The sequence below is a fragment of the Struthio camelus genome, chromosome 3 (assembly GCF_040807025.1).
Source record: "Struthio camelus isolate bStrCam1 chromosome 3, bStrCam1.hap1, whole genome shotgun sequence".
NCBI classification, from domain to species: Eukaryota; Metazoa; Chordata; class Aves; order Struthioniformes; family Struthionidae; genus Struthio; species Struthio camelus.
Genome location: NC_090944.1, coordinates 4,006,797 through 4,020,238, shown reverse-complemented (window position 1 = coordinate 4,020,238; position 13,442 = coordinate 4,006,797). Strand labels below are relative to the sequence as shown.

The following is a 13,442-nucleotide window of genomic DNA, read 5'->3' as shown; positions in this document are numbered from 1 at the left end:
TGGGGCTGCTGAGGGGATCTCGGGCATTGTTTTGGAGATGCGGGGCTTGTAGTGGGGGTGCTGAGGGGATCTGGCCATGTTTTCGAGGTGCTGGGCCTTTTTTTCCGTGGTGCAGAGGAGATCTGGGCATTGTGTTGGGGGTGCTGGGCTTGTGGTGGGGGTGCTGAGGGGATCTGGGCGTTGTGGTGGGGGTGCTGAGGAGAACGGGGCCTTGTATTGGGGGTACTGAGGGGATCAGGGGCTTGTTTTCGAGGTGCTGGATGTGTTTTGGGAGTGCAGAGGGGATCAGGGCCTTGTGGTGGGGGTGCTTAGGGGATCTGGGCATTGTGTTTGGTGTGCTGGGCTTTGTTGTGGGGGTGCAGAGGGTATCTGGGCTTGTGTTAGGGGTGCTGGGCGTGTTGTGCGAGTGCGGAGGGGATCTGGGGCTTGTATTGGAGGTGTTGGGCCTGTTATGGGGGTGCAGAGGGGATCTGGGCTGTGTGTTTGTTGTGTTGGGCTTGTGGGAGTGCAGAGGGGATCTGGGCTTGTCATGGGGGTGCTGAGGGGATCTGGACCTTCTTGTGGGGGTGCTGAGGGAATATGGGGCTTGTTTTCGAGGTGCTGGGCTTGTCATGCAGGCTGCTGGGCTTTTTGTGGAAGTGCAGAGGGGAGCTGGGCATTGTGCTGGAGTTGCTGGGCCTTGTTTTGGGGGTGCTGAGGGGATGTGGGCCTTGTTTCGGGGGAGGTGGTCTTGTAATGGGTTTGTTGAGGGGATCTGGGCCTTGTTTTGGGGTAGCTGAGGGGATCTGGGGCATTGTGTTGGGGGTGCTGGGCTTGTGGTGGGGGTGCTGAGGAGATCTGGGCATTGTTTTGGAGGTGCAGGGCTTGTTGTGGGAGTGCTGGGCTAGTGGTGGGGGTGCTGAGGGGATCTGGGCATTGTTTTGGAGGTGCTGGGCTTAGTTTTTGGGGATCTGGGTGTTGTGTTGGTGATGCTAGGCTTGTTTTCGGGCTGCTCAGTGGAGCTGAGTGTTGTGTTGGGGGTGCTGGTCTTGTCATGAGGGTACTGAACGGGATCGGGGTGTTGTGTTTGGGGTGCTGGGCTTTGTTTTGGGGGTGCTTAGGGGATGTGGGCCTTGTGTCGGGGGAGCTGGTCTTGTAATGGGTTTGCTGAGGGGATGTGGGCCTTGTTTTGGGGTTGCTGAGGGGATCTGGGGCATTGTGTTGGGGGTGCAGGGCTTGTGGTGGGGGTGCTGAGGGGATCGGGGCATTTTGTAGGGGGTGCTGGGCTTGTGATAGGGGTTGCTGAGGGGATGTGGGCATTGCGTTGGGGGTGCAGAGGGGATCTGGGCATTGTGGTGGGGCTGCTGAGGGGATCTCGGGCATTGTTTTTGAGATGCGGGGCTTGTAGTGGGGGTGCTGAGGGGATCTGGCCATGTTTTCGAGGTGCTGGGCCTTTTTTTCCGTGGTGCAGAGGAGATCTGGGCATTGTGTTGGGGGTGCTGGGCTTGTGGTGGGGGTGCTGAGGGGATCTGGGCGTTGTGGTGGGGGTGCTGAGGAGATCGGGGCCTTGTATTGGGGGTACTGAGGGGATCAGGGGCTTGTTTTCGAGGTGCTAGATGTGTTTTGGGAGTGCAGAGGGGATCAGGGCCTTGTGGTGGGGGTGCAGAGGGGATCTGGGCGTTGTGTTTGGTGTGCTGGGATTTTGGTGGGGGTGCTGAGGAGAGCTAGGTCTTGCACTGGGGGTGCTGGGCTTGTTGTGGGAGTGCTGGGCTAGTGGTGGGTGTGCAGAGGGGATCTGGGTCTTGTTGTGGGGGTGTCGGGCTTGTCATGGGGGTACTGAGGGCTCTGGGCCTTGTCTTGGGAGTGCTGGGCCTTGTGTTGGGGGTGAAGAGGAGATCTGGGCCGTGTGTTTGTTGTGTTGGGCTTGTGGGAGTGCTGAGGGGATCATGGGCTTGTTTTGGGGGTGCTGGGATTGTCATGCAGGGTGCTAGCCTTGTTTTGGGGGTGCAGAGGGGAGCTGGGCATTGTGTTGGAGGTACTGAAGGGGATCGGGGCATTGTGTTGGGAGTGCTGGGCCTTGTTTTGGGGGTGCTTAGGGGATGTGGGCCTTGTGTCGGGGGAGCTGGTCTTGTAATGGGTTTGCTGAGGGGAGCTGGGCCTTGTTTTGGGGTTGCTGAGGGGATCGGGGCATTGTGCTGGGGGTGCTGGGCTTGTGGTAGGGGTGCTGAGGGGAACTGGGCATTGCGTTGGGGGTTCAGGGCTTGTGGTGCGGCTGCTGAGGTGATCGGGGCATTGTTTTGGAGGTGCTGGGCTTGTAGTGGGGGTGCAGAGGAGATCGGGGCCTTGTATTGGGGGTACTGAGGGGATCAGGGGCTTGTTTTTGAGGTGCTGGATGTGTTTTGGGAGTGCAGAGGGGATCAGGGCCTTGTGGTGGGGGTGCAGAGGGGATCTGGGCGTTGTGTTGGGGGTGCTGGGCTTGTGGTGCGGGTGCTGAGGAGAGCTAGGTCTTGCACTGGGGGTGCTGGGCTTGTTGTGGGAGTGCTGGGCTAGTGGTGGGTGTGCAGAGGGGATCTGGGTCTTGTTGTGGGGGTGTCGGGCTTGTCATGGGGGTACTGAGGGCTCTGGGCCTTGTCTTGGGAGTGCTGGGCCTTGTGTTGGGGGTGCAGAGGAGATCTGGGCCGTGTGTTTGTTGTGTTGGGCTTGTGGGAGTGCTGAGGGGATCATGGGCTTGTTTTGGGGGTGCTGGGATTGTCATGCAGGGTGCTAGCCTTGTTTTGGGGGTGCAGAGGGGAGCTGGGCATTGTGTTGGAGGTGCTGGGCCTAGTTTTGGGGGATCTGGGTGTTGTGTTGGGGGTGCTCGGCTTGTTTTCGGGCTGCTCAGTGGAGCTGAGTGTTGTGTTGGGGGTGCTGGTCTTGTCATGAGGGTACTGTACGGGATCGGGGCGTTGTGTTGGGAGTGCTGGGCTTGTGGTGGGGGTGCAGAGGGGATCTGTGCCTTGTGTTGGGGGTGCTGGGTGTGTTTTGCGAGTGCGGAGGGGATCTGGGGCTTGTATTGGAGGTGTTGGGCCTGTTATGGGGGTGCAGAGGGGATCTGGGCTGTGTGTTTGTTGTGTTGAGCTTGTGGGAGTGTTGAGGGGATCTGGGCTTGTTTTCGAGGTGCTGGGCTTGTGTTGCGGGTGCTGGGCTTGTTTTGGGGGTGCAGAGGGAAGCTGGGCATTGTGTTGGAGGTGCTGGGACTTGTTTTGGGGGATCTGGGTGTTGTGTTGGGGGTGCTAGGCTTGTTTTCGGGCTGTTCACCGGAGCTGAGTGTTGTGTTGGGGGTGCTGGTCTTGTCATGAGGGTACTGAAGGGGATATGGGCATTGTGTTGGGGGTGCTGGGCTTGTGGTGGGGGTGCTGAGGGGATCTGGGCATTGTTTTCGAGGTGCTGGATGTGTTTTGGGAGTGCAGAGGGGATCAGGGCCTTGTTTTGGGGTTGCTGAGGGGATCTGGGGCATTGTGTTGTGGGTGCTGGGCTTGTGGTGGGGGTGCTGAGGGGATCGGGGCATTTTGTAGGGGGTGCTGGGCTTGTGATAGGGGTGCTGAGGGCATGTGGGCATTGCGTTGGGGGTGCAGAGGGGATCTGGGCATTGTGGTGGGGCTGCTGAGGGGATCTCGGGCATTGTTTTGGAGATGCGGGGCTTGTAGTGGGGGTGCTGAAGGGATCTGGCCATGTTTTCGAGGTGCTGGGCCTTTTTTTCCGTGGTGCAGAGGAGATCTGGGCATTGTGTTGGGGGTGCTGGGCTTGTGGTGGGGGTGCTGAGGGGATCTGGGCGTTGTGGTGGGGGTGCTGAGGAGAACGGGGCCTTGTATTGGGGGTACTGAGGGGATCAGGGGCTTGTTTTCGAGGTGCTGGATGTGTTTTGGGAGTGCAGAGGGGATCAGTGCCTTCTGGTGGGGGTGCAGAGGGGATCTGGGCATTGTGTTTGGTGTGCTGGGCTTTGTTGTGGGGGTGCAGAGGGGATCTGGGCTTGTGTTAGGGGTGCTGGGCGTGTTGTGCCAGTGCGGAGTGGATCTGGGGCTTGCATTGGAGGTGTTGGGCCTGTTATGGGGGTGCAGAGGGGATCTGGGCTGTGTGTTTGTTGTGTTGGGCTTGTGGGAGTGCAGAGGGGATCTGGGCTGTGTCATGGGGGTGCTGAGGGGATCTGGACCTTCTTGTGGGGGTGCTGAGGGAATATGGGGCTTGTTTTGAGGTGCTGGGCTTGTCATGCAGGCTGCTGGGCTTTTTGTGGAAGTGCAGAGGGGAGCTGGGCATTGTGCTGGAGTTGCTGGGCCTTGTTTTAGGGGTGCAGAGGGGATGTGGGCCTTGTGTCGGGGGAGGTGGTCTTGTAATGGGTTTGCTGAGGGGATGTGGGCCTTGTTTTGGGGTAGCTGAGGGGATCTGGGGCATTGTGTTGTGGGTGCTGGGCTTGTGGTGGGGGTGCTGAGGGGATCTGGGCATTGTTTTGGAGGTGCAGGGCTTGTTGTGGGAGTGCTGGGCTTGTGGTGGGGGTGCTGAGGGGATCTGGGCTGTGTGTTGTGGCTGCTGGACTTGTCATAGTGGTGCTGAGGGGATCTGGTCCTTGTGTTGGGGGTGCTGGGTGTGTTGTACGAGTGCGGAGGGGATCTGGGGCTTGTGTTGGATGTGCTGGGCTTGTCGTGGACGTGCTGACGGGATCTGGACATTGTGGTGGAGGTGCTGGGCCTGTTATGGGGGTGCAGAGGGGATCTGGGCTGTGTGTTTGTTGTTTTGGGCTTGTGGGAGTGCAGAGGGGATCTGGGCTTGTCATGGGGGTGCTGAGGGGATCTGGACCTTCTTGTGGGGGTGCTGAGGGAATATGGGGCTTGTTTTGAGGTGCTGGGCTTGTCATGCAGGCTGCTGGGCTTTTTGTGGAAGTGCAGAGGCGAGCTGGGCGTTGTGTTGGCGTTGCTGGGCCTTGTTTTGGGGGTGCTGAGGGGATCTGGGGCATTGTTTTGGGGGTGCTGAGGGTATGTGGGCCTTGTTTTGGGATTGCTGAGGGGATCGGGGCATTGTGTTGTGGGTGCTGGACTTGTGTTAGGGGTGTTGAGGGGATCTGGGCTTTGTTTTCGAGGTGCTGGACCTTTTTTCCGTGGTGCAGAGGAAATCTGGGCATTGTGTTGGGGGTGCTGGGCTTGTGGTGGGGGTGCTGAGGGGATCTGGGCGTTGTGGTGGGGGTGCTGAGGAGATCGGGGCCTTGTATTGGGGGTACTGAGGGGATCAGGGGCTTGTTTTCGAGGTGCTGGATGTGTTTTGGGAGTGCAGAGGGGATCAGCGCCTTGTGGTGGGGGTGCTGAGGGGATCTGGGCATTGTGTTGGGGGTGCTGGGCTTGTGGTGGAGGTGCTGAGGGGATCTGGGCGTTGTGTTTGGGGTGCTGGGCTTGTGGTGGGGGTGCTGGGATAGTGGTGGGTGTGCAAAGGGGATCTGGGTCTTGTTGCGGGGGTGTCGGGCTTGTCATGGGGGTACTGAGGGCTCTGGGCCTTGTCTTGGGAGTGCTGGGCCTTGTGTTGGGGGTGCAGAGGAGATCTGGGCCGTGTGTTTGTTGTGTTGGGCTTGTGGGAGTGCTGAGGGGATCATGGGCTTGTTTTGGGGGTGCTGGGCTTGTCATGCAGGGTGCTAGCCTTGTTTTGGGGGTGCAGAGGGGAGCTGGGCATTGTGTTGGAGGTGCTGGGCCTTGTTTTGGGGGATCTGGGTGTTGTGTTGGGGTTGCTAGGCTTGTTTTCAGGCTGCTCACTGGAGCTGAGTGTTGTGTTGGGGGTGCTGGTCTTGTCATGAGGGTACTGAAGGGGATCTGGGCGTTGTGGTGGGGGTGCTGGGCTTTGTTTTGGGGGTGCTTAGGGTGTCTGGGCATTGTTTTTGAGGTGCTGGGCTTTGTTGTGGGGGTGCTGAGGGGATCTGGGCATTGTTTTTGAGGTGCTGGGCGTGTTGTGCGAGTGCGGAGGGGATCTGGGGCTTGTATTGGAGGTGTTGGGCCTGTTATGGGGGTGCAGAGGGGATCTGGGCTGCGTGTTTGTTGTTTTGAGCTTGTGGGAGTGCCGAGGGGATCTGGGGCTTGTTGTGGGAGTGCTGAGAGGATGTTGGCATGGTGTCGGAGGTGTTGGGCTTGTCATAGGGGTACTGAGGGGTCTGGGCCTTGTCTTGGGAGTGCTGGGCCTTGTGTTGGGGCTGCTGAGGGGATCTGGGCAGTGTGTTTGTTGTGGTGAACTTGTGGGAGTGCTGAGGGGATCTGGACATTGTGTTGGGAGTGCTGGGCTTGTCATGGAGGGTGCTTAGGGGATTTGGGCTTGTATGGGGGAGAGCTGGGCTTGTCGTGGGTGTGCTGAGGAAAGCTAGGTTTTATTTTAGGGGTGCTAGGCCTTGTTTTCGGAGTGCAGAGGGGATCAGGGCCTTGTTTTGGTGGTGCTGGACTTTGTTGTGGGGGTGCAGAGGGGATCTTGGCTTGTGTTAGGGGTGCTGGGCGTGTTTTGCGAGTGCGGAGGGGATCTGGGGCTTGTATTGGAGGTGTTGGGCCTGTTATGGGGGTGCAGAGGGGATCTGGGCTGTGTGTTTGTTGTGTTGAGCTTGTGGGAGTGTTGAGGGGATCTGGGCTTGTTTTGGAGGTGCTGGGCTTGTGTTGCGGGTGCTGGGCTTGTTTTGGGGGTGCAGAGGGAAGCTGGGCGTTGTGTTGGAGGTGCTGGGACTTGTTTTGGGGGATCTGGGTGTTGTGTTGGGGGTGCTAGGCTTGTTTTCGGGCTGCTCACCGGAGCTGAGTGTTGTGTTGGGGGTGCTGGTCTTGTCATGAGGGTACTGAAGGGGATATGGGCATTGTGTTGGGGGTGATGGGCTTGTGGTGGGGGTGCTGAGGGGATCTGGGCATTGTTTTTGAGGTGCTGGGCTTTGTTGTGGGGGTGCTGAGGGGATCTGGGCGTTGTGGTGGGGGTGCTGAGGAGAACGGGGCCATGTATTGGGGGTACTGAGGGGATCAGGGGCTTGTTTTCGAGGTGCTGGATGTGTTTTGGGAGTGCAGAGGGGATCAGGGCCTTGTTTTGGGGTTGCTGAGGGGATCTGGGGCATTGTGTTGTGGGTGCTGGGCTTGTGGTGGGGGTGCTGAGGGGATCGGGGCATTTTGTAGGGGGTGCTGGGCTTGTGATAGGGGTGCTGAGGGCATGTGGGCATTGCGTTGGGGGTGCAGAGGGGATCTGGGCATTGTGGTGGGGCTGCTGAGGGGATCTCGGGCATTGTTTTGGAGATGCGGGGCTTGTAGTGGGGGTGCTGAGGGGATCTGGCCATGTTTTCGAGGTGCTGGGCCTTTTTTTCCGTGGTGCAGAGGAGATCTGGGCATTGTGTTGGGGGTGCTGGGCTTGTGGTGGGGGTGCTGAGGGGATCTGGGCGTTGTGGTGGGGGTGCTGAGGAGAACGGGGCCTTGTATTGGGGGTACTGAGGGGATCAGGGGCTTGTTTTCGAGGTGCTGGATGTGTTTTGGGAGTGCAGAGGGGATCAGTGCCTTCTGGTGGGGGTGCAGAGGGGATCTGGGCATTGTGTTTGGTGTGCTGGGCTTTGTTGTGGGGGTGCAGAGGGTATCTGGGCTTGTGTTAGGGGTGCTGGGCGTGTTGTGCCAGTGCGGAGTGGATCTGGGGCTTGCATTGGAGGTGTTGGGCCTGTTATGGGGGTGCAGAGGGGATCTGGGCTGTGTGTTTGTTGTGTTGGGCTTGTGGGAGTGCAGAGGGGATCTGGGCTGTGTCATGGGGGTGCTGAGGGGATCTGGACCTTCTTGTGGGGGTGCTGAGGGAATATGGGGCTTGTTTTGAGGTGCTGGGCTTGTCATGCAGGCTGCTGGGCTTTTTGTGGAAGTGCAGAGGGGAGCTGGGCATTGTGCTGGAGTTGCTGGGCCTTGTTTTAGGGGTGCAGAGGGGATGTGGGCCTTGTGTCGGGGGAGGTGGTCTTGTAATGGGTTTGCTGAGGGGATGTGGGCCTTGTTTTGGGGTAGCTGAGGGGATCTGGGGCATTGTGTTGTGGGTGCTGGGCTTGTGGTGGGGGTGCTGAGGGGATCTGGGCATTGTTTTGGAGGTGCAGGGCTTGTTGTGGGAGTGCTGGGCTTGTGGTGGGGGTGCTGAGGGGATCTGGGCTGTGTGTTGTGGCTGCTGGACTTGTCATAGTGGTGCTGAGGGGATCTGGTCCTTGTGTTGGGGGTGCTGGGTGTGTTGTACGAGTGCGGAGGGGATCTGGGGCTTGTGTTGGATGTGCTGGGCTTGTCGTGGACGTGCTGACGGGATCTGGACATTGTGGTGGAGGTGCTGGGCCTGTTATGGGGGTGCAGAGGGGATCTGGGCTGTGTGTTTGTTGTTTTGGGCTTGTGGGAGTGCAGAGGGGATCTGGGCTTGTCATGGGGGTGCTGAGGGGATCTGGACCTTCTTGTGGGGGTGCTGAGGGAATATGGGGCTTGTTTTGAGGTGCTGGGCTTGTCATGCAGGCTGCTGGGCTTTTTGTGGAAGTGCAGAGGCGAGCTGGGCGTTGTGTTGGCGTTGCTGGGCCTTGTTTTGGGGGTGCTGAGGGGATCTGGGGCATTGTTTTGGGGGTGCTGAGGGTATGTGGGCCTTGTTTTGGGATTGCTGAGGGGATCGGGGCATTGTGTTGTGGGTGCTGGACTTGTTTTAGGGGTGTTGAGGGGATCTGGGCTTTGTTTTCGAGGTGCTGGACCTTTTTTCCGTGGTGCAGAGGAAATCTGGGCATTGTGTTGGGGGTGCTGGGCTTGTGGTGGGGGTGCTGAGGGGATCTGGGCGTTGTGTTGGGGGTGCTGAGGAGAACGGGGCCTTGTATTGGGGGTACTGAGGGGATCAGGGGCTTGTTTTCGAGGTGCTGGATGTGTTTTGGGAGTGCAGAGGGGATCAGCGCCTTGTGGTGGGGGTGCTGAGGGGATCTGGGCATTGTGTTGGGGGTGCTGGGCTTGTGGTGGAGGTGCTGAGGGGATCTGGGCGTTGTGTTTGGGGTGCTGGGCTTGTGGTGGGGGTGCTGGGATAGTGGTGGGTGTGCAGAGGGGATCTGGGTCTTGTTGTGGGGGTGTCGGGCTTGTCATGGGGGTACTGAGGGCTCTGGGCCTTGTCTTGGGAGTGCTGGGCCTTGTGTTGGGGGTGCAGAGGAGATCTGGGCCGTGTGTTTGTTGTGTTGGGCTTGTGGGAGTGCTGAGGGGATCATGGGCTTGTTTTGGGGGTGCTGGGCTTGTCATGCAGGGTGCTAGCCTTGTTTTGGGGGTGCAGAGGGGAGCTGGGCATTGTGTTGGAGGTACTGAAGGGGATCGGGGCGTTGTGTTGGGAGTGCTGGGCCTTGTTTTGGGTGTGCTTAGGGGATGTGGGCCTTGTGTCCGGGGAGCTGGTCTTGTAATGGGTTTGCTGAGGGAATCTGGGCCTTGTTTTGGGGTTGCTGAGGGGATCTGGGCGTTGTGGTGGGGGTGCTGTGGGCATCTGGGCCTTGTATTTGGGGTGCTGGGCATGACCTGGGGTTTGTAGCGGGGATCTGGGCGGTGTGTTGGGGGTGCTGAGGGGTTCTGGGTGTTATGTTCGGGGTACTGGGCTTATCGGCATCCTGAGGGGATCTGCGCATTGTTTTGGGAGTGCAGAGACTGTGTCAATGGCTCCTTGAAAGCCTCAGCTGCAGCCTCTTGAATGGGGCTACTCACCCCCCGGCAGGCAGCCCGCATGCCCTCCACCACTGCGTGTGCCATGGCTCATGCAGCTTCCCGATTGTTCTTGTCCACGCCTCCGGAGGCCTCCGCAGATGCTTGGAGCTGCAGCTCACCTGGGTCACAACAAGGCACAAGGCTTGTGGCCGCTCCTCTTGCCCACAGCCCCTTGGCAGCACATGCAGCAACACAGTCACAGCTCTGCCTTCCCCTCTGAGTGGCATGCCACCACACCTCTGCCTCAGCACTCCTGCCTAGCTGAGAGCCACCAGAGCCACTGCCAGGGGCTGCTGTTGGCCAGGCAAGAGCCAGCACTACCTGGGCATCTTCCATAGGCAGCATGGGGCCACTCGCATGCTGCCCAATGTTTCTTTGCTCCACCTGGGAGGCAGAAAGCAGGTGACAACCCTCCCTCAGGGCTCCCTTTTGCCCCTGAGCAGGCACCCCTGTGCCAGGCAGGCCCCAAAGGCACTCAGCCTTGCCGCACAGAGGGGCCCTGCAGACACGCCTGCACTGGGCGCCTGGGCTGTGTCTCAGCACCAGGCAGCCTTTCGGGCAGCTCTGCGGCAGCCTTTCCATTTACCCTGGCCCTCCCTAAGCCATTGCCTGCTCTTCAGCACTCCCAACACCCATCCCCTCCTTGGCCTCTGCACCTCAGCCACGCCATGAGCACCTCTCTGCCTCTGGGCTCCATCCTGCCCTCAGTCTCCCCAGGGCCACGCCGCAGCTGCAAGGCCCACAGGCACACATTCAGGGAGCCCCCCGCATCACGGTCTCTCGCACAGCCTGATGCCCTGCAGCCAAGGCCTCTGCCTACCCTGCCTCCTGCCTTGCTCCACACTCCTCCTCCGCTTCCTTGTGCACCACAGAGGCTGCTGCAAGAAGAGGCACACACAGAGTGAGCGAGGGCAGCTCCTCTGCCAAGCCTTGCCTGCGCCAGAGGCACGTGGGCACCGGCAGCGGCGGCGATTTCTTGCTGCGACCAACTGCACAGTGCCGCACTCACTCTTGCATGCGGTTGCTCACCTCCAGCCTCCTCCTTCCTCTCTCTCTGCCTCAAATTGTCCTCGGCAGAGCTCTCGCACTAGTGCAGCACGAGTGTGCTGCTGGCTCTTTTGCATGAGCAGCAGCCCCTTGCTTCTTCTCAGGCAAGCCCTTGCTCTCCGCCTCTTGCCGCCTCTGCGCCTGCTCCGTCCCCCACTTGCCTCTCACCTGCCCTTCTGCAGCAGCCCAAGATGATGCCTTCGAGCCTCCGATGCACCAGCAGCGCCCCACCAGCAATCTCGCAGGCCCTGTCCCGTTGGGCACCTGAGGGCCGAGGCAGCTTGCACCTCATGCCCAGTTTGCCCTCTGGGCCTCTGGAGGCTTCTGCACGATGCGCTGGCGATGTCTCACGTGCGCCGGCCACTCTTTGTGTGCAACTTTTGGGAGGCAGTCCAGCAGCTCATGGCCTTCATCGCTCACCAACACCGCCTGGTTGTCAGCACAACGGAGCCGGCTCTGCCTGTGCAGTGCAGATGTTGCTGTTGCCCTCTTCTCAGCACCCCCCCACCACAATCCTCTCTTGGCCTCGGCAGCTCAGCACGGCCATGCCCACCTCTCTGCCTCTGGGCTGCATCCTGCTCTGCCCCGGCCTGCGCCTCCCCCCGCTCCTGCGGCACCTGCCCAGGCCACAGGCACACACTAGTGCCCTCCCCATTCCAGCACCTGCCGCAGGGGCAGACCTCTGCAGCCAAGGCCTCCCCTTGCCCTGCCTCCCGCCTCTCTGCCCCCAAAACACCCCCAGCGCCCCCAACCCCCAGATCCCCCCCGCACCCCCCACAACCCCCAGATCCCCTCAGCAGGGACAGACAAGGCTTCACTCCCCGCCCCACGCTGCCATCCACAACCCGCCAATCAGGACACAGCTAACACTCCCACACCCGCCAATCAGGAGGCTCCTACCGCAGCTGTTGCTCCGGCACCTTCTAGAAGCTTCCCCGGGCCAGCAGGGAGTGAGGAAATGCCCAGAGAAAACGGGCTCCGGAGAAAAGGAGTAATGGAGCCACAACCAGCTGCTCGGGGGGAGAGGGCATCCCACCCCCTGCCCCTGCGCCTGACTCCGTGACCCCCGAGTGAAAATTAATCAGGAACGCCCCAAGGAAATGGCTGGGGGGGGGGGGTGAGGGGAAAGGGGGAGCTGCTGAAAAACAAAGAACAGCCAAACCCCAACCCAGCCACCTTCCCATGGGTAAATAAATAAAACCCACAGTGTGTAAGTAAATAAATGACCCCTATGGGTGATTGCTTGTGGGGGAGGAAGAAGAAAAAGACAAAAAAAAAACTGCTGGAAAAAAGCCTGGAGAGTTTCAAGCCCGTAAAAAACTTCCTCAGGAAATACATTTTAAAAACCCGCACACAAGCTGCTCTAATATGGGCAACCACCACCCTCCATCTGCCAAAAGACAGGGAGAAAAAAAAAAAGAAATAGTTGCAAATCAGAAAGGAAATGTGCCACCCCCCCCCCAAAAAAAAAAGTGAAAATGTGGGGAATCCTTTCCCCCTTGCCCCTCCAAGAGCCGCTCCAATAACAATTGGCGATGGAGAAGGCTGCGGTGGAGGCTGCTGCGTTTCTGGCTGGCGTGGCGAGAGCTGTCTGTGGCAGGAAATCCAGCCGGACCGCCCCGGTACGGCCTCCTGGGCGCTGCTTGCCAGATGGCTTCTCCCCTTGGCGCCACGACGAGTGCCCACGTCTTGGGCAGCTCCTGGGACGAGGACCTGCCGCTTGTCCCCCCACCCCACTGTCTCCAGCACCAGGAGAGAGCCTGACTAGCGTTGCAGCCGCTCTGCTGCTTTTCACACCTTGTATGCGCCCTGGCCCCCAATACAACGCCCAGATCCCCTCAGGAACCTCCAACACAAGGCCCAGATCCCCTCAGCACCCTAAAACAAGGCCCAGCACCCCAAAACAAGGCCCAGCACTCCCAAACATAAGGCCCAGATCCCGTTCAGCACCCCCATGACAAGCCGCGCACCCCCAACACAAGGCCCAGATCCCCTCAGGACTCCCAAAACAAGGCCCAGCACCCCTAAAACAACACCTAGCTCTCCTCAGCACCCCCACAACAAGCCCAGCTCTCCCCAATACAAGGCCCAGATCCCCTCAGCACTCCCAAAACAAGCCCAGCACCCCCAACACAAGGCCCAGATCCCCTCAGCACCACCATAAGCCCAGCCCCCCAACAAAATGCCCAGATCTCCTCAGCACCCACAACACAAGCCCCGCACCCCCAACATATCCCCTCAGCACCCCCACAGCAAGGCCCAGCACCCCCAAAACAATGCCCAGATCGCCTCAGCACGTGCAAAACAAGACCCACCACTCACAAAACAAGGCCAAGATCCCCTCAGCCCTACTAACACAAGGCCCAGATCCCCTCACCACCCCCCAAAAAAGACACAGATCCCATCAGAACCCCCAACACAAAGCCCAGCACTCCCAATACAAGGCCCAAATCCCCTCAACGTCCCCATGACAAGACCAGCATTTCCAATAAAAGCCCCAGATACCCTCAGCGCTCCTAAAACCAGGCCCAGATCCCCTCCGCACCCCCCAAAAAAAAGCCCCGCACCCCCAAAAGCAATGCCCAGCACCCCAAAAACACAGCCCAGATCCCCTCAGCACCCCAACGACAAGACCAGCACCCCTAAAACAAGACCCAGCACCCCCAGAAAAAGGCCCCGATACTCTCAGGACGCCCAACACAAGGCCTAGATCCCCTAAGCACCACA

At 59.7% G+C, this 13,442-nt stretch overlaps 1 protein-coding gene across 1 annotated transcript in view; it reads right to left on the bottom strand.

Moving 5' to 3' along the window:
- Positions 1 to 11,007, bottom strand: part of LOC138066510 (otoferlin-like) — an 84,221-nt gene extending 73,214 nt beyond the window's left edge. The window contains 2 exon segments of the mRNA XM_068936379.1: positions 10,489 to 10,546; positions 10,884 to 11,007. Coding sequence (XP_068792480.1) covers positions 10,489 to 10,546; positions 10,884 to 11,007 — 182 coding nt within the window.
- Between the last annotated feature and the right edge of the window lie 2,435 nt (positions 11,008 to 13,442).